The sequence below is a fragment of the Charadrius vociferus genome, unplaced genomic scaffold, assembly GCF_000708025.1.
Source record: "Charadrius vociferus isolate BGI_N301 unplaced genomic scaffold, ASM70802v2 scaffold88, whole genome shotgun sequence".
Classification (NCBI taxonomy): domain Eukaryota; kingdom Metazoa; phylum Chordata; class Aves; order Charadriiformes; family Charadriidae; genus Charadrius; species Charadrius vociferus.
The window spans coordinates 2,557,456-2,577,838 of NW_009649619.1; the positions used below are offsets into that span (position 1 = coordinate 2,557,456).

At 37.8% G+C, this 20,383-nt stretch overlaps 1 protein-coding gene across 1 annotated transcript in view; it reads right to left on the reverse strand.

The window, feature by feature from the left end:
- Positions 1 to 20,383, reverse strand: part of SORCS2 (sortilin-related VPS10 domain containing receptor 2) — a 375,581-nt gene that overhangs the window by 51,432 nt on the left and 303,766 nt on the right. The window contains exons 10-13 of the mRNA XM_009890550.1: positions 17,682 to 17,828; positions 16,196 to 16,298; positions 6,516 to 6,592; positions 143 to 234 (exon numbers count right to left, since the gene is read on the reverse strand). Coding sequence (XP_009888852.1) covers positions 143 to 234; positions 6,516 to 6,592; positions 16,196 to 16,298; positions 17,682 to 17,828 — 419 coding nt within the window. The remainder of the gene's footprint in view (positions 1 to 142; positions 235 to 6,515; positions 6,593 to 16,195; positions 16,299 to 17,681; positions 17,829 to 20,383) is intronic.

Here is a 20,383-nt window from a genome sequence, read left to right on the forward strand (position 1 = left end):
TTGTTGACTTAATGAATGTTAAATTAAGCTGACTCCACCTGCATTTCATACACGATCACATTGAAATGCTCGTCTTAAACTCTGAACTTTGCCTGAGGTCTTGAATACACAATAGCTCTACTCTAATTGACTGTAGGATTACTTGAGTATTTTCAGAGGGATAGAGGTGTCTTTGATGGCCACAATAACTCCACCATGGTCCAGGTACAAGATGTGATGCTCTTCTTCAAAGACCTACAAGTTGGACAAAAAAAAGCCAGCTAAACAAATGTACAAAACAGCAGAAATAAAATGTATGAGCAAACCAGGATTAAAAAAATTGTATGTTTTATAATGTCCACACTTCATATTGAAAAGGACATAAAAGTCAGTTTAACTCTTATATTTCTCCCAGCTGTAAAAGAAAAGAAAGTTAAGCAGGTGAATCAGAAAACGTTCAGGTTCAAATCACAGTAAGATTAAATTGTCTAAAGTGATTTTAGCCCAAGCTCATATTTCTCACAGTATGCATTCTGCATTCCTTCCTATTATATATCACCAAGTGACCTATCACCTTACTTCAGTATTTGTCATATTCTGTGTATCTTGCTTTGTAGTCTAATTCTAAGAAAAATAGGAAAAGTATTGCTGTCCATGAATTTCTCACATGTTCTCCAGACTCTACAGAACTTGAAATAATTGGTGCAAGCCTGTTTTCTGCATTTCCAGTGTCAATGATTTATTTGCATTCAAACTTTATGTGAGCTCACACAGAGGCCGCTCTGAGTTCTGAACTAAAATACAAGTAATATTGATTTAATGGTTTAAAGAATGAAAAATTTCCCAAATTCTTTTCATTCATTTTCTAGAGTTCATAAGCAGTACTAAGATAAATGAATAGGTAGATTTCTTCCCTTTTTTACATCTGAAATCTATTTTAAGACAGGGTTTACTCATGTTATAAGCCTGTGAAACTTCATTTAAAATAAGAGCAGGTGATAAAGTGAGAGTTACTACACACACTTAGCAGTTAATAGACGAGCATGCAACCTCCTACATGCTTTGGCAAAGCAAAGGTGAAAAATATAAAGGTTAGCTTTGCTTTGCCTTGTGAATGAAAGAATAGTGACAATACCAATTGCTTGGGTTTTGACAATACTAAATGCTACATTTAGAGGATTTATCAGCAAGACTGAACCAGAGGGGGAGAAAAGTGTCTTAGAGCACATTCACAATTACTTCAAAAATAGTAAGCATTTAATTTGGGTTCAGAATTCAGTCGTCTTCTCATCTAGTAAGAGCATATTTTATGGGAATCCTAGGGCTTCAAGTGTCTGATCAGTTTTTCAATGTTGCCAATTTACAGGCAAAACCCTGATATGAGGCATTTACAGTCCTATCTACTTGTTCCACACAGCTGCATGTTTTAGAAGAGAATTCAGCAGAGGACAGACATTAATTTTAGATGCACTTCAAAAGGATGAGATCAGCTGGAGTCAAATAAGCAAGCAGAGTTTTGATCCTCCTCTAAACTTTGTTTGAACTTTTGCTCAAATCAAAATGAAACAGTATATGCCAGGACATGAAGTCTCCGCAAGCTTCACCATCATACTGAAGATAAAGGAAGCAGCATCATTTCATCCAAATTAGATTTTCCCAGAAAAGCACCGTGGCACTTCCTCATGCACCATTTCAGCACCCCAGCTTTAGCACGCTATAAAGCACAGCAGACACATTACAGGCATATTAATATCATCTTTATATTATGCCCTTCTTGCACACATTTCAAACATTTTACAACAAAAACGTATGAAATTCCTTATGAAAGCAACTCTTCATCTTCAGTACATTGAAAAGAATTAACAATTTCATGCCTGTGGAGTTCAGCACAAAAGTACATATTTATCTCTACTTTCTAGAAACAAACCCAACACAAACCATTTGCAAAGGATTTAGGCAAAGGTGGTCTCAGTGTCAGAGCTGAAGTTGGAGCCCAGGAACAAGGCGTATGCATGTTCAGACTGAGCCATGAATTCTGATGTATGTTTCCTCACTGACTAACATTCAGTTAACAAATTTATTACCATCTTTACTAGTAACCATCCACTACAGAACTAGATTTTGTAGCCTATTTCTGTATTTTTTTCCCTCTTCTATGTTTTTTTGAGTATGTCGTGCTTTATAGTCATAATGTCAACCTCTTTCTCTCCGTCTCTCTCCTCCCTCTGCTCTCCATAGTTGTTTTTTTTCCTGTGTCTGCCCTAACAACTTCAGCAGCTATCTGTTGGGAGCAATTAGGAGAGCTCCATGAAGTCAGTGAAAACATGTTTAAATGATCCTAGGGAAATATACTCCCCACGATTTAACTCTGATGCACAGACGTTTCAAAAGTAACCAAAAATACCCAGAGTCACTTCCTTCTCTCACCAAGTGACATCCGTTTCTAAATTCAAATCTGGAAACAGAGCAGTCCAAGCCAGCTGGACTTTCCCAGGGGTGTGAGGCTGGGATTGCAGCCTTTCCTATAGTGCTTAAAGTCATTACCATCCACCTCTTAAGATGTCTGCAGAAAAACAAGTATTCTTGCTTAAGCAAACGGGACTAAAGTTCCAGAGATCTAGATTCAGTTCCTAGACATACAACAGACATTCTGCATAACCTTACTAGCTTAATTGAACATTTTGTTGCTATGCTGGCTACTTTGACAGCAGATCAAATATGAAAAGTTTTTTGTTGCTGATTTTTTATCCTTTTATTTAAGCCATCTCTTCTGAAAGCCAGACCGTTCTCTTACTCTGTTTGCCCTACTTCAAGCACAGTATTGTAACAGATGCTGTTGAAATAGCAATGGCAACCATAACTGTGAACAGAAATCAGTTTTTTTGAAAATAAATAAAACACACTTGTATGTATACATAAGGTCATCCTTAGAATTTGACTGACTATCCTAATATTTTAAAAAACAGGCACCCACAGGGGAAAAAATGTCCAAAACCTGTCTGGTCTGCAATTGTGTTCAAAGGTAGCCCATTTCTCCCAGGACGCAAGATTTATTTATCTATCTGGCTCCTATCATGTTCATTAACACATTTTATGATATTGTTTTCCTGCTACGATAGACACAGAAATCTTCCAAATAGATGGATCTGTCCCATGAGTTTACCTGAGGCTACGTCTTCGTGGTTCACTTAAGGTGATCCACGTAGTGAGATCCCCTTCCCCACGTAGTGAGATTCCCTTCTCCTGCTAGCCAGATAACTACTGCTGCTGCACAGATGTTTAAGCTACTTGTCAGTCGGTTCCTAAACTATTGCTACTTACAGTGGAATATTGTACAATACAGAGTCACAAGTTTCAGTTTGCCTTAAGATGGTACACAGTAGAGAGACGGTTTCAAGAGATACCAAGAAGCAACTCAAGCATCATGCAATAAAAAGGCAGGAGAACAACTGGAGCCAACCCTAATGGTATTGTGGCTGTTTATAATCAGAATCCTTGCTTTACTTTTCCATTTATCACCAGTATTTACTTAATTTCACAAAACACTCATTTGGGCATTTTTTTATTTCTACTTATGAACTGGCTGTATATCCGACCATAGTATGTCCTCTTGAACTGTCATTTGACCTTTCCATATGCAAGCTATGGAAATACGGGCTCAGTTGAAATAATTTTAACTGCATACAGCTGGTTAAGAAATTATTGAAGGAAAATGATTGGTGAATCATTGTTAAATTGAGAATTTATTACAAAGTCAGAAACTCAGGGACTGGTCCCAGTTATGAATCACAAATTGAATCCGAGTCAACAATGTGATGCTAGTGCAAAGAAGAGAAATCTTCTGAAATGAGCTGCCAGTAACGTCAAGAACTTGAGGGTAATAATTTCATTCTGTTTACTACTGATAAAATTTGTAATTTTCCATCAAGTTTTACCATGCTTCAGGAGAGAGTTGTCATATTAGATTGTCTGATCAACGACTAACAAAAAGGAAAAGCACTTTAGAAATCGGATCCATTAAGAAAATCAGTGGATTTCATTTTGCTTTCCAAGGGAAAAAAACCTCTATGCTCTGGGTAGACACAATAATCATCTTTCAACATGTGAAAAGTTATTCAAAGGTGACAGGAAACCACTCCTCTTCAAAGACAAGAAGAAATCAACTTGCCTTGCCAAATTTGTGTAATTGCAAGAATAGGAGCAAAAAGCACCACAAGTTTACGTTTCGTGAAACACTGGCACAGGTTGCCCAGAGAGGTGGTAGATGCCCCATCTCTGGAAACATTCAAGGTCAGGCTGGACAGGGCATTAAGCAACCTGATCTAGTTGGAAGATGTCCTTACTCATTGCAAGGAGGTTGGACTAGATGACCTTTAAAGGTCTCTTCCAACCCAAATTATTCTACGAGACTATGATTCTATGATATTCAGGAAAAATCTATGAAGAATGGTGAAATACCACATAGGAAGACTGCAGAATCTCCTACAGCAAAGGATTAACATACAGGCCTGGCAAACCTCTGTTAGAGATGTTCTTAGTATGTTTAATACTGCCTTAGAGCTCATAGTTGGATTACATAATCTTTGACCTGCCTCCCAGTCCTATATTCCTATGAATCAATACTGCTATTATTTCAGGAAAGCTTTTAATCAATTTCTTGAACTGCCTTTTCTCCAAAGCTCTTTATATTTACTTTCCTACATTGCTCTGTCACTCTACTCAAGCACACACTGCTCTTCTAGTCTGTAGACAGCTCTGCAACATCACATGTGGCACGTGAGAAAGGTGACAGGCACTCGCTAATGACAACCGCAAAGTTTCCAAGTCTGTGACTTAAACTCACTGAAAGAGCTCTGCCAAAACATGAGCTTTGCTGTGCTTTTGCTGGCTCAGGAGGCCTGTAACTTACTGTCTAAATAATTCCCATATCAGCTGACTGAAGCCTTATCTTTTGTTGCATGAACTCCAAAAGAGAAAGGAAATGTACCACTGTCCTCTAGAAGAACTGTTTGATCGTGAAGAGTGAGGCCATAAAATACATACAATAATCTACATTTTCATTCTGACGGCAAATATTAAGATTAAGTAAGCTCTTTCAAAAGCTTTGTAGCAGTTTTAATTAAAATAAAGCTAGCAATGGTGTTCTTCATTTTGAGTGTCATAATGAAGGATCAGTTTTTGGCTGGTTTTACAGCATGAATAGTCATCTTAAGGTCAAGTTTCATCACGTGTCATTTGCCTGAGTGTCTCACAAATAAAAAGCAGTGAAAATATAAATTTGATCCCCTTCACTCGTTCCTTCTTATTTTTCACCCCAGAAAAAAACATAGAACTTTTGCAAATGGTGACAATGAATTATTTGAGAGGTCTCTGTGAAGTATTAGACAACACAGTACCCACTGTAAATCCTAGTAGAATTTTGCATTTAAACACGTATTTATCATCATTCAAGAAGGAATCTGGCATAAAATTGTATTTTTTAAACCTCAAAGGATGTTATTGTGACAAAAATAATGTATTTCTTTTAAAAAGTCCTTCTGTGGAGTATTAATGGCACCCTATAATAGCAATATAAGAAATTGCATTTTTCTCTTTTTATCTCGAACTCACTGAGCTCAATAACACTAGTGAGAGCATTTTCACACTTACTTCTCAGATAATAACACAACTGAACACTAAAATATTCTTTTAACTGAAAGTAAATGATTTTTTGACACAACTTTGGTGGTTTGAGGTTGTTTTTTTTTCCTGGATATAAATTATAAGTAGATTCCAGAACTTCCTTATATCTTATGATCATGATTGTTGTTGCTCTTTACACTCAAAAAGAAAATATCCCTGTGACTAAGCATTGCTGAGACAGAGCAATTTAGGAAAAAAAAAACATAATAAAGCTGCAATGTTTAAATTGACACCAGGCATTGGAAGCAAAAGACTTCCAGAATTCATATGGCATTACAGCTACTACAAGACTGTTTGGTGTTTTTTTTTAATGCTTTGACATTTGTAGTCCCAGAATCGATGAAATCATACTAAAAGACATTCAAAGGTTTATTCCTTTTTTTCAAACTCTTTTTGCTTTCTCAGTTTCAATGGAGAACAAAGTCGAAGCTTAAATACCAGTTTTCAGACTATGAAGAGAAGAATTTTTTCCTTTCTACCTAAACCATGTATTTCAGCTTGGAATATTTGTACTGCCAGATCTAGCCGAAGTCCACTTATCATTAGCATAGGAAGATTACTTAAATTATTAAAAACCTAAATAGAGTCTATTTTTGTTTTTTTTTTAATGCGAGATACTTTCTAAAATCTTTAAAAAGACCAAAATATTCAAGTTTCAGCAGAACCTGACAGCCCAACCAATTTGAGTCTTTGCAAATCACTTCCTTTTCACCCAGTTTCCAAGTGAAATGGGGATAATAGCCACCTTGCTTCAAAACAGTGGGTATATAAAGATTAGCTAAGCATTATAAAATTCATCATATTGGGTACATTAAAATGATTTCCAGGTGCCTTTGATGACTCCTGTTTCCTACCTGACGCCACGTGTTCCCACAGTCAGACGTTATGTACATTTCTTCTTTATACTCAACCAGCTGGGACCCCAGGTTACCTGTCACAAAACAAGGAAACAAGGGTTGCATCCACGTGAGCAAGAGAGACTGGATCTAGTCCTTATGCCAGTCAGAGTGAGAATTTTCTAGGTCAGAGCAAGAACTAAACTCGGATGATCAGCGGGCGCACATCATTTCAGATAAGTACTCTTAAAAACACTTTTAGCTTCTTTCTTTACATTTCTAGCTGTCTACAGGTGGGAGCAATGAGGCTTAACTCTGATACGGAAACACAGAGGCCAAACCAACATTTTAGTTTTATTACTGCATGCTGAAAAATTAATATAAAAAACACGTATTTAAGATATAATTCTGAAACTCCCATGAAGTCAGAAGCCATACCTTAACCTTAATCACATTCTGTAAAATTATTCAGCTTGAACTTGAAGTGTTAGAACAAAAAAATCTTTTATTGGTAAAACTTTATGAAGTGGTAGCAAAATCTAGAACCTGTAGGAATACATAACACTGAAAAGAGGGGGCAGGGAGTTGAAAAAGTCTGTAAATACAAAATAATCTAAAGCTGAATAACTTGGTATACCTAAATATTGACCAGGAAGCTACTGAATATTGTGACAAAAAGCACTGAAAAGCAGGAGCTAGCATTCAGACTACTGCAAAGCAAACAAAAGTGTTAAAACATACTCATGGAAGGTGATCTTAGCAGATGCAATCCCAAATACTGAGATCTCCATCTTTTACCATGGTATTTCAAATAGCAAACTATTAAACCACGAGGGAGGTTACACTGCTCTAGGTGAGAAGCAATCATAGAACAATATTAGTCCTAAATTATATCCTCCCAGGGATTTTGACTTAAATATATGTTTTGCATGTTTTCACAGTAAAAACAAGACTGAAGTTATCAGATCCTCTTAAGCAGAAGAGACAAGGGAAGAAAACACTTGAGATTAGGATAGCGGTGTGAAATTTCACTTGTGTGCTATATTAATAGCTGTGTTTGGACTATCCAGATTGCTTGTGCACCGCTGTTTAATGGCATAACTCTACATTATTTAACACTAAATGCAGCCTAGACAGAATTAGGATATTTACATTGAATCAGGGCATTTATAGGAGTCAGTTCATTTCTTTCAACTAAATCTAATGTTTCAGAAGATGCCACTGCCCCTTCTTGGGTTTTCATCTTTCCAACTCACTTCCCACACTCTCATTTATCAAATAATTCAGAACAGATTTAGTTGGCCGTGTCACTTTGAAAATAAGACCCTGTTCCTGTAGGCAATGAGGAGACTTGATAAGGTCAGTACAGTATGGATGAAGGTGACAGAGACTGAACACATACTTATGAACAAGGCTCGTATAGATGAAGTAGATGTAAGACCTGTAAGATTAAAAATGTGTCAAAACCAGCTTATAGACTCCCAGTGCAGGGATGACTACTATTGGATGTGACAGCAGTTATGCCAAGTGGGAAGGAAAGAGAAATGGGTAATTGTGGAGCGAACAGCCCCTATTTTTTCCCTGCAAACATCTTCATCTTCAAAAGCAGCCCATCATTAAGTCAGCCCTGAGGCCACGGTGTGCTCACCCAGGAGGTGCGTGGTCTCACCTTCCCACCTCTCTGCCTGCTGACTTGGTCCACGCAGCCAGGGTACTGAGGGCCATCATATAGCTTCCCAAAAGGGTTATTATTTATACATAAGGCTGTCTAGTTTTAAGAAACAAAGGGTCTAGTGATACCAGCAATCAAAATGAAATCTCTGTGACAGACATGAAAATTATAACCACACCCCCAGTGTTAAGGACAAAGGACCATAGGCCTAACACACGGATCAAATTTTTTAAAAAATAGATTAAGCTTTTGGTTTTACTCTGTCCAATAGTCTTTGGAAAATTACATGTTTTGGTTACAGTTACGTTGCATTCATTTAGGCAGATCTTCCATATAAGAGAAAAAACCTCCAGCAATTAAACATGATTAAGTCGTGAATATTATCTAATGAGACGAATCTAAAATGAAAGCTTCACATCTGAATTCAGTTGTATTTTCTCACCAAATTCAAGTTTATTTAAATCTATTTGGTTTATGGCCATTTTCAATTTACTATCACTTTGAATCCTAGAACCTCATGTAAGCAAAGACCAGGAAACATGATCTGATTTTCTCGAGTCTCACAGATCTCATCAGCAAGTAGGACCAGATCCCAACAGTGACAAAGACTAATCTGGTCACTAGAAGGAGGTACGAATGAGAAATCACCTTCTCGGGATTTGTAGGAAGGGAAGGGAGATTTGATTTGCTGTTTATACAAAACATGTTTCTTCTGCTATTCTTACTTTCCTTCATATAGTTTTCACCAGTATATGTTTCTGCAAACAGGTATATTTTTGTGCTTCTGCAATTACTCACAGAACTTTTTCTTTGGGATAGCTGGGGATAGAAATATTTATTTCCTTGCTAGAGTGTAAAGTATTGCTGCCATTCTACACCCTTTGCAGAGATACCTTTAATGAATGCATTGTTAGTTTTGCTCCTGGATAAATGTTATTTATTCTACCTCTCTTTGCCACTTACTGAAATCTGCTTACATGAGTAGGTCTTTACTTTGAGAATTACTATGGATCTGCACTTTAAGAAGTGCAGTGGTAAATTGCCTTAGCTAATGGAGAATCAGTCTGCAAACTAAACAGCATCAACCTGTGCTTCATTAGAAAGCCTTTTATATCCAGCTGATATGGTAATAACTGAAAGATATTAGCAACAGCTTTGTAATTGCAGCTGTGTAGTGAGACAGACATGACTTCTAGTTTTGGTTTTACCTTTATTGCCTTTTCTTGGGGAATGAGCAAAAGGAGTTGGTGGACTCAATTATAATTACAGAGAAATGCCACTCTGTCAAAAACCACAACTGATGACAAACTTGGCACAGAGGCTGGTGCACCGCTTTGGGAAAAAGGACTTCATTGCTCCTTTGACCTTTGAAACTAGTCCATCCCCAGGCCAAGGGTGAAAACCCAGAGGTGGTGCATGCAGAATCACAGAACGGTCAGGGTTGGAAGGGACCTCTGGAGATCATCTAAGTCCAACCCCCCAGCCAGAGCAGGGGCACCTACAACAGGTTGCACAGGATGGCATCCAGGCGGGTTTTGAATGTCTCCAGAGTGGGAGCCTCCGCACCCTCTCTGGGCAGCCTGTGCCAGTGCGCCACTACCCTCAAACTAAAGACGTTCCTCCTCATGTTAAGATGGAACTTCAAGTTTGTGCCCATTACCCCTCGTCCTATCACTGGGCACCACTGAAAAAAGACTGCTCCCATCCCCCTGGCATCCTCCCTTTAAGTATTTATAAGCATTAATAAGATCCCCCCTCAATCTTCTTTTCTGTAGACTAAAGAGACCCAAGTCCCTCAGCCTTTCCTCATATGAGAGGTGTTCTAATCCCCTAATCATCTTTGTAGCCCTGCAGGGGCTACATGTGCATGTAGCACATGCAGGGACTTCTGATTGCTGACATAATGTTCTGTGCATTAATGAAGGCTGTAATTTCCACTACTTCCAGACTTTTTAGGAGACGCAATAGTATTACATAATTTTGCGACTTTATAAACTCAAGTCTTCCAGCACATCAGAAAACCTTTTCTGCAAGAGAGGATAAAACTCTTCAATATAGTTGCAGCTCGCTGTGTGGGTACTGCAGACAATGTCTTGCTGAAAAAACAACAAAAGAAAAAACAAACAGTAGAACCTGAATAAAACTAAGCCCTTCAAAGAACTTAGCAGACTCACCACAATTTTATTTGCAAACCTTTCTATTGAATGCATAACACACAAGAGTTATGAGTTTTCTCTATTTAAAGAATTACATAGTTTCAACTTTACTTTTTATATTCTAATAAAAAATAAGATTTGGGACACTCCGTTATTTTTGAGATTTAAAATAAAGTGCACAATTTTACTTCAAGGCTCTAGCTACCTTGCAGTGTGTCATGTTACTGGATTAAACCAGCTAACTAGACAAAGCACATGTAATAGCACCCCATAAACCCCTTTACAACAGCTCCAATTCATGTCAAATGAAATGCAAAAAATCCTGACATTAATAACATTACAAAAAAATGACTACAAAGTCACAGGAGCACTCAGAAAGTACAATTGAAACCCTGAAAGTTTCCATGCCGTATCCGAGTGGAATTACGAACTTTATTTGCGGTAAGCATGGCAGCCAATAATGTGCACAACCGCCATCACAATCAAGTGATACAGAAGGTGAGAAACTGCCAAATTATGCTCAGCCCCAAGGCTAGAAGCCAATACTTACAGTTTGCAAGTACCATTCCCACCACATTCTGAAATGTTTAGACTGTACCACACACCCACAAACGTCAGAGTGCTGTTTGCCTGCTGAATCTCACCAAAATCTGTGCTCCTGTAAATGTCTGCAGTAACTCCTCAGGTGTGCCGCTACAACACGGAAACTCTTCTATCATTTTAGTGGGTCTGTGTTAGATCTCAAAATCCATCTGTGGTAACTAGTAAAGGTAATATAATACACTGAAGGCAATTCAGGTTCATACTGAAAAATTTACTGCATCTGGAATGGGTAATCAACTGCAGGCTATTTTAGCCAGAGCTATAAGTGGTATAATTTTAACATCACTTTTTGATCTAAATGGCCTGAAAACTCTTCTGACACAGACTGTTTTGCCATCTAGTTTCAAGAAGTTCTGTCTGTAAAATAGAAGCTTCTCAAGTTTGTCTTATTTTATATTCTTTTTGTAGCTAAATAACAGGAACAGGAAAGACAGCTCTTCAAATTATTGTGAATGTTTGCCCCAACTTTGCTTTCTCCATTTCTCATCTGATTTTAAATATATTGTCCTTAAAGGCATCTTTAGAGGTTTGTGCCTTGTCCCTAATAAAGGGATGGCATTACTACAAACACCACGCATACATGAAATAAGGGAAGGCCAGCAACTGTCCTGCAGCCCTGAGGCCAATTGGCATGACACGACCATGTTCACACCACAGAGCAGTCAGCCCCTGCTCGCCCCAGGTGGTGCAGCCATAGCCAGAAGATGTATTTTTTTGTGAGTTCTTGACCATAGCCCTTATCAGAAACAGTCCCATGCATGTACCTTCTCCCAAAACATGCCCTGAGGGCCCGTATGCACCTGAATTCTTCTTAAACACTTCCCCAAAGGCTTTCGTCACCAACAGAGCCAGGACACTGTGCTAGATGGACTGTTGTCCTAAGTCAGTACGACTCCGCTGTTGTTATGTTCTGACACCTTGTTTCTTCAATTTAGGAAACAAAAGGCAACATTTTGGTCTGCATTTTGGACTTTTTGATTAAGCACATTTATCTCTCATTTCTATGACTTGCATTCTTATAAACCTTTTCAAATTGTGTTTTGCGATACAGGAAATCCTCTTTTGCTTTTTTACTTGTCCTGAGTAAAGGTTAATTTTAAAGTTACTGGGTAAAATCACATGTTCCATGGGTGGCAGTCCCAAAAACTAGAATACAGGTGTACTAACTACCCTTCAACACATTTCTCCAAGCTATTCATAACTTTGCACATGCCATTTCACCAGTTGGTAGCACAGGGACATGAAAGAAACCGATTATTTCAGTGATGACCAGTGGCCAGCCAAGCTCTCTGGAAAAATGGTATAGCTGTGAAAAACACATACAGATCTCAAAGGAGTAATTAAAAGTTTGTCTTTGCTCAGGCATTTTGGCATGTTCCTACCAGATCACACAAATATGGGAGATTACTTTCATTTACAATTTACTATTTACGTGTTTTAAGCGCTGCTTATCACTGCATTTACCCATGTTTTTATAAGTGATTTTAGACATGCTTACTGTGAGAAGAAATAATCCCCACATGCAATACTTAGGTAATTTTTCTAATATGGAGGATCTTTTCCAGCCACTTAAATTTAGCATACAGGCAGAAACCTGCTCCAAAAAGAGAGATGCACCTTGCCTAGATAACTGCTAATTAATACTGTTGTGACATCCCTTCAGTCAATGCACATTAAGCTAAAATTTCATGGTTTGTAAACTTGTAGTCACAGTGTAGAACAAACATACAACCAATTTGTGTTTAAATGTCCCAGATAGACAGTTTTTGCCTGCCCAGCTGAAGATGTGTTTAGCTCAGGGAGCGATTCACACCATCAGAATGGGGGAACATGTTGACATGAGAAAAATCCGAGTGAATTGCAGCAGCTTCACTCCAAAATGCACTGGGAAATGCTCAATCATCTCCCTGTTCCCTCATCCTTTTTACAGTGGCATCCTGGTATGCTACTTTTGTGAAAACTGATAGAAATTTATCCCAATGTATGCAATGTATTTGGGCACCGCATGACAAAAAGTAAACTGAACTTTCCAGCACTTCCTCAATTCGTGTTAATGTGCAGAATTTACTGCTTGCTTGATTTGCCATCTGGATTGGAAGCTAAGCAGACAATTGTTGTGAACTAGCACCTGAAAAATCTACACTTCTCTAAACATTTTTCATAGGAAAGTCCTTCACAAGTTTATAATAAAAATTTACACATCAATTGACACACATTTCATAGCTGATGCTGTGAGAAATAGAAGCTGTTGCCAAGATTAAAATGCACAAAAATCAAATGTAAATGCAAAATCCTATTACATTTCTTAAAGGGAGCAAGGCAGTTATTTAAAAGAACACTTTAATATGCAGCTATAAAATTTAATATTCTGTCTGCACAATTTTTATATATATATGTATATATATAAGCTAAAAATATGCATTCCTCAGAACTATTTATGCAACTTTAATAGAGTGGATTTTTTTGGTAAATATGAGTTTAAAAAGATACAATTTAAAAATCCTATTACTGCCTTTTTCCCAAACACTCTAGGCATTAATGCTGTTCAGCATTGAATTATTTTTGAAATGAAAACAATATTCAGTAGTCTCTGTGCTCTGATTTTCAAGCACAGTATCAAAACTATCCTTAAGTCACAGGTTAGGTTTTCCATTACCACAAGCAGATGTGTTGTATAAGCTTTCTATGAAGTGGCCAAACTCCACGTTAAAGGGATTTTTTTTTTGATTGTTTGCCTTTTTGTCTGATAGCAACACTGCTCTTATTGACAGGAACAACTTCATGGCTTTTATGGTCAAAAATTGTTTTCTAATTTCTAGTTCTTATCTACTTGTTTACATTGCTTGTTTCTCCCCCATGGTTACTTTTTCAGGAAAAAAGTAATGTTCTTTGTTGTCCTTTATTTTTCTCAGCTAACGAGGTTCCTCTTGTAAATATTCTTTATTTCTATCAACTGCCAAGTAATCCCTTCTTAGCACTGCTCATTGGCCCTGAAAAGTGATGATCAGAACTGTACACATTCTTATTAATAAGTCACTGTACTGTATTTTGCTAGAGTATTAATATTTCTCTCTCTCCACTGGCAACTGTTTACCTACATCACCACCAGAACACATTTCCCTTTTTCACAGCACAAGGCACTGATGGTTCACAGACACACTGTGACCAACTGACATTCACAGATCTTTATCATCTTCGGTCATTTCCAGAAGATGAGCTCTCCCTAAATCTCACGGTATAATTCCAATAGTGTGTGATGTGGCCCAAATAAATCCGATTCCTCTATGTACCAAGAACCTAGTACTTCTGCTGATTTGCATAGGATTATCAATTTCAAGGATCAGGCCAGAAGAAATTCAAACTCATTGTTTGTAAAGTATTTCTGATAAGAAGCTTAAGTTTACACTGATATCAAATTTGCCAGGTAAGAATGAACATGTGCCCTGAATCTAGATGACCTGAGCATCCAAATAATGTAAAATGCAAGTCAAAATCAGTCCATTTGCAACTACATGACCTTCTACCAGAGAAAGGATGTACTGCACTACTCTTGGGCAAATTTTTCTCACTTTCACACCATCCCTCCTAGCATTGTATCCAGCTGCTATGAGTGATGGTGCCTCTCTACTATTTCCATTACATCTTAAGTTGCTCCACAATCAAGTCAAATTTAGCATCACTCCAGTTCTTAATGACATCTGGATGTCATCAAAAAGTCTCCCTCATATTCACGTTGAGTAAAGTTGTTGACAAATTTACCTACTGCTACAGTAAGACAATGTTACAGTGATTAAATCTGGCCCCATTCTAGGAAGGAATTAAGGGCAAAATACTCTTCTCTGACCCGCCATCCCTAATATCATCTTGGAGAAGAGCGCACTTACACGCCACAAAACTCAACCAAATGCGAACAACCCCATATCTCAAAGAATATCAGTTCACCACATCAGATTATAAAGCAAGAACAGAGAAAAATGAAATAGAAGTAACAGACTAATTAATTAAACCTCATTGTTTAATTTGCTACTAGAGAGCATTCAAGCATTCATATATATGGTGAGGCTAAAATTAAGAACATACATTAGAATAGGAGTACCTCAGGAGATCTCCGAGACTGCAGTTGTTTTTTCGAAATACAGGAATTCATAAAATGTGAATTAAACACCTAATAGAAATGTATCTACACAGGCACTGTATAAATTTTAGTCTCATTCGTGTCAATAAAAACATTGCAGCGTTTCACCAGGTAAGTCTGCCTCCAGTAAAATACTTTAAACTCCATTTATACTATGGGAAAACTTGGAATCTTCAGTCATATTGAAGTAGTGGCAGCTGTCATTCTCTTTCAACACCAAATATGCTCACCTTTATATTCTTAGGAAGTTTTCGATTTAGTAAGCCATTTATAAGAGACTAGTGTAAGCTAAGGCAGAAAACATTATTGATTAAAATCAGATATACTTTTAGGAAAAGAGAAGCAGTATGTACGTGCATTTCACCTAAACATAACACCTAACAAAAATAAAATCATGGAATTTAAAAAAACTCTTAGAACAGTTAACATTTCAATAATTTTGAAACAAAGGAACAGAAAATTAAATGAAATGAATAGATGAATCACAAGGATATAAAGTACAACAGAGTTATGTGAATACTTTTCTTGATGAGCAGTCACCACTGAAACGGAAATTCTTTTGTTAAATGCCACTTCACAGTACCATGGCTCCATATGCATGTTATAATGGACAAGCCACAACCAGCGTTGTTCCCATCACAGAGACACATTTGCCTCTTTCACTTCATCTCTCTTCAGGCAAAAAGTGAATTAATAAAAATGACAAGACAAATTATCTGTATCTAAGCATAAAGAACAAAAGCTTGGCCACTGTCTACATCAGTTTATTGGATTTGCTGGGCTATTCATGACACTGGAGGCCCTACACCCCACTTCTAGAGAAAAAGAATGCAGGACAAGTCCTTCAGCCACCGTCACTCCTCCATACCGCACTAACAGGGAAGGAGATATGACACAGCACAGAGAAGTATAATGTATCCAGTTATATATCTGTCTTAGAAGACACAGGTCTGGGAGTTCAATTAACTTTTATTAAACTGTTTGATCAAGAGATCCCAATAAAGCGTTATTCTGCAGGGAAAGCCTCATATTGGCAACGTTTCTAGCATGGTATATTTATAAACCAAAAGACTAGACCTACAAAGAACTGCTGCCACATTTCAGGTCTCAAAAAATAATGTTACGCATTTACCTGCCCCCATTATGAGCCCCGGTGCAGTGTCCTTCGTATGGACTGTTCCTGACACATAGGGATTGTCTGCCCAGCGGAGATGGAGGTGAAGGTAGCAATCAGGCTTGTGGGGAAAGAAGACAACAGGTTTTAAAAAAACAAAACACAAGTGGTAACAGTTACGCTCCTACAATAATGAAAGCGCAGTGAGAGAGCAGCTTCAGCGATGTATGTCTTTGTAGAGAAAGAAAATGGCTGTTTTCCATGGAACCAAAGTCCAGTCTGAAAATCCAGTTAATATTAGTTAGCTAACAAGAATCTCTGGTGATGTCTGTGTAGTCTCCCACTGCCTCAGCAAAAAGATTTCCGAACTCAAAAAAGTCAGGATGAAATTATTGTACAAAAACCCCTTGTGACAGAATAATTGCTTAAAAATTATAACTAACAGCAACAAGTTTTGGTCCCAAGTGACTGGTAAAATGATGACTAAAACCAACTGTTTGTACCAAAATTTCTTTTTTAGAAAAAAAGTGCTATGAAAAATAGCATAATGACTTTTGGACACATCTATCACTGCTCCTTGCTAAGCAACTTTCTGCTTCTTGCTCTTTGTGCAGTGGTACTCAGAGGTCATATTGCTCACAGCAGCCTGACCATGAGCTTTACCAGGAGCGGGCTGCCAGCACTGCCTGGGAGCTGCTGCCACTGCCATCCCTACACTCATCTTGGAGACCTCCGGATCAGGCCCTGCAGGCTTGAACCACATAGCATGATCTTCAACCCTTCAAAAGTAAGCCAGAAGCTCCAGCCTTCCAGTTGTCCTATGTGGAGAGCTCTGGCAGCAGCACGACTAGAAGCATTTATTTTGCCCAGCAATTCAGAGCCTGAAGTCCTCAGGAGCAGAGTCAGTAAGAAAAATACAAGGTTTTCAGTACAGAAACAAAAATAACAAAATATTATGGGTAGCTGGGACATCTAAACAAACTGAAACAGCATTATCTTACAAAAAGAAAGGCCTTTTTCAGGCAGTTCACTGTGGTGTTTATTTTCAAGCAACTGTCAAGAGTTCCCTTTAACAGGGAACCAAGGGTTACCTTGGTTTAAGATGAAACAAAAATATGAACGATGGAAAGAGAAACGGTATTTGGTAAGCTCTGTTTGACCAAATATGTTCCCGTTATATCCAGAGACAAATGACTCTTGTCATGACTTGTGAACTCAGTTGTGTGGTTGACACACAAGAAAAAACATCCTCTTTGTGTCAAAGTAAGGTCTACATTAAGAAATGCAGTGGTACAGACAGGGCCGTGACCACTCACACTACAAGATGACCGGACTAACTAACAGCTTGTGAAACCATTGCTATGTAACGCAAGTAGATTTGCCTACTAGCTTGGCTGATAAACTTGGAGCAAAGCCCTTGGGCTGTCGGAACTACTGCACATCCTGCCACACAAACAATTCTTGTGCACTTTAGAGAAAGGATGGGCTAAAAAGAACCACTTACAGGTTTGCAGTTTGTCGGTTTGCCATTCATATCAATGTCTGGAGGGTTTAGAAAATCCCAGTCACGGCCTTTGTTGTAGGTTATCAGAGTTGTAACTTTCCCATCAATTTTCTGGTTGGCCAGAAAGACTCCTTTTACACCTCTGACCTGAAGCATACAAGAAAGAGGGTTAATGACCAGCACACACACATTTTTTTTTCAACAAAGATTATCCCTGATTAGCTGCTCTTCTGTGGCTCTGAACTGTGTACCTCAGATAGTTTCTCAACTAGGAAAGTGAACGATACCTTAAAAAAAAGAAAAAGGGAAGGCAAAAGGAAAAGAGGAAAGCATGAATGGGGGAAGGGAAGGATAATTATTAACTGACTCGTATTTCTAAATGTATTTTAAACGGATATAGAGTTACCTTAATGTCAGAAGGCTAACCAAATTACATATAGTTTATACAGCAAAATACAAAAGTTACAATAGCATGTACACTGTACACTACTGTTAAACTTACAGCTCTGAAACTTTTTAAAATATGGACATCTCTAATATGTTGTTCCACAAATTATGGAAGCAATTTATAACAGCAACCTGACTTTTACACTAAAGTCATGTGACCCATATCACGTAAATAGTACACAAATAGGTTACAATAAGAAAATACAATATAATATCCTTTAAAATAACACTGAATTAGGAAGCAAAATTGTCTTTTGTAGGAAATAAATGCAGACAGATAATCCGGGGAAGAAACAGTGAAGGCTGAATCAACCTCTCAAGCATCTTAAATGCTCCCACCCTCAGCCTAACTCCACACATTCAGCCTCCCTTCACCCGTTTAACCTCTGGGGAAAAAAAAGGAAAAGAAAAAGCTTACGGGCTCCCTGTTCTCTTGGGCAAACTTAGTTACTTTATTTCAAAACCATCTGTATTTGAAAATTATTACAACTCAGAGCGTCAAAGTTAATGAGGATAATTTTTAGAATCAACCTGACAGCAATAGCACCTTAATATGTTTACTTCTAGCCCTAACATTTATGTTATGTGTTAATATTCTACCCAATTGCATGAGATAAGATCTTGTATTGCATTTGAAAGTTTCTTTAAGAGTGTTCTTGTTTCCCTTGCAATTGTTTATAAGGCTTTTTTAATTTTTTAAAAATTCCTGAAAATGTGTTTTAACTCATATGGGAGGCTGAGGGGAGACCTCATCGCTCTCTACAACTACCTGAAAGGAGGTTGTAGCGATGTGGGGATGGATCTGTTCTCCCAAATAACAAGTGAAAAGAGTAAACAGCCTCAAGTTATGCCAGGGGAGGCTTCGGATGGATATTAGGAAAAAATTCTTCACTGAAAGTGTTGTCAAACGTTGGAAACGGCTGCCCAGGGAAGTGGTGGAATCGCCATTTTTGTTTCCTGTCTCTGTCTCTTTTTCTCTCATTCTTGTTTAATGAATATTTACTCATTCCATATAATCATTCAACAGGAGTCAGGCTAAAATTCTTCTGCATTCCTACTCCCATCTCTAACCTAACCAAGTGCTAGAGTAACCTCTCCTCTCTAGAATATGGGACATAAGTGTTTGAATCTATCAGACAGAAAAGTTATGAAAAAATTTCTTCCAGTGTCTCAGTTAACTTCTCTCACTGCTGCTCTAAAAACAGAAAAAAATCTGATTGGCACTTCAGCAGTTCTATGGTGAATGAAAGGCACAAACCCTGCCTGAAATAATAAATAAGTTTCAGGCATCTATCTTCAGAGCAAGTTCAGAAGCATGATGTTTGGAGTGATGCATCAGCCTAAAAACTAATAACTAATACAAAACCATAGTGTGTAAAAAATGGCAGCTTTGAAACAGCCCATACCCTCTACAGCATTTTCTATTTTATTTGTCCTCTGACCTATGTAAGTACACACCTGATTCTTTCTGTAAATGCTGTATGTCAAATCTACCTTCTGGATTCAACTGCGATGCCGAGGCACTCCAATTCTTCAGTACTTTCTACTCCTTGACTCAGTTCCCTAATCTAAAATTGGGAGATTAGCATCTCTCTACCGAGGAGGAAAAAGACTCATGTTAATATAAGGTGCTATGGAAAACAAGATATTTCAACACTGTTGAGTGTTCAGTTACTTTGATGAGCAGTCCAGTAGCTACCCAAGACAGACAAACACAAGGAAATTCAAAAGTACCTTTCCTTTGTTTTTCTTTGGACTTTTGGATTAGTTCTTGGAGTGTCTATTTGCCAGAACAGTTCAAGGGTTACTGGTTCCCCAGTACTCTTAGAAAAGCACTTTGTACCTTATAAACCTCTTTTCTAAACAGGTTTTCTGCTATGACTATGCATTCTGTGACACATTAATTTCTGCACTATTACATTACTGATTTTACAGCCAAACAATATTCTATACCACTTGGTAGCAAGAAGCACCACTCAGATGGCCCCACAGTGTTTACTAGCAGCCCTTACTGAAATACGAAAAATACAGCTATATAAAGAAGTTTGTGATTAAAAGTTTAATAGATACAATTTGTTGTTTGGGGGAAAAAAGGATGAAGAATGTGTACTGCAACTTGTGTAGCTCTTACCCATATGAGGAGTCCTAACAAGATCCAATGTAGAAGTATTACATTAGTATGCCCATTTTGCAAATATGCCTACGTCAAATTTGTGACTGGTTCACATTGGCAGCACTTGATAAAATTTCAAGGA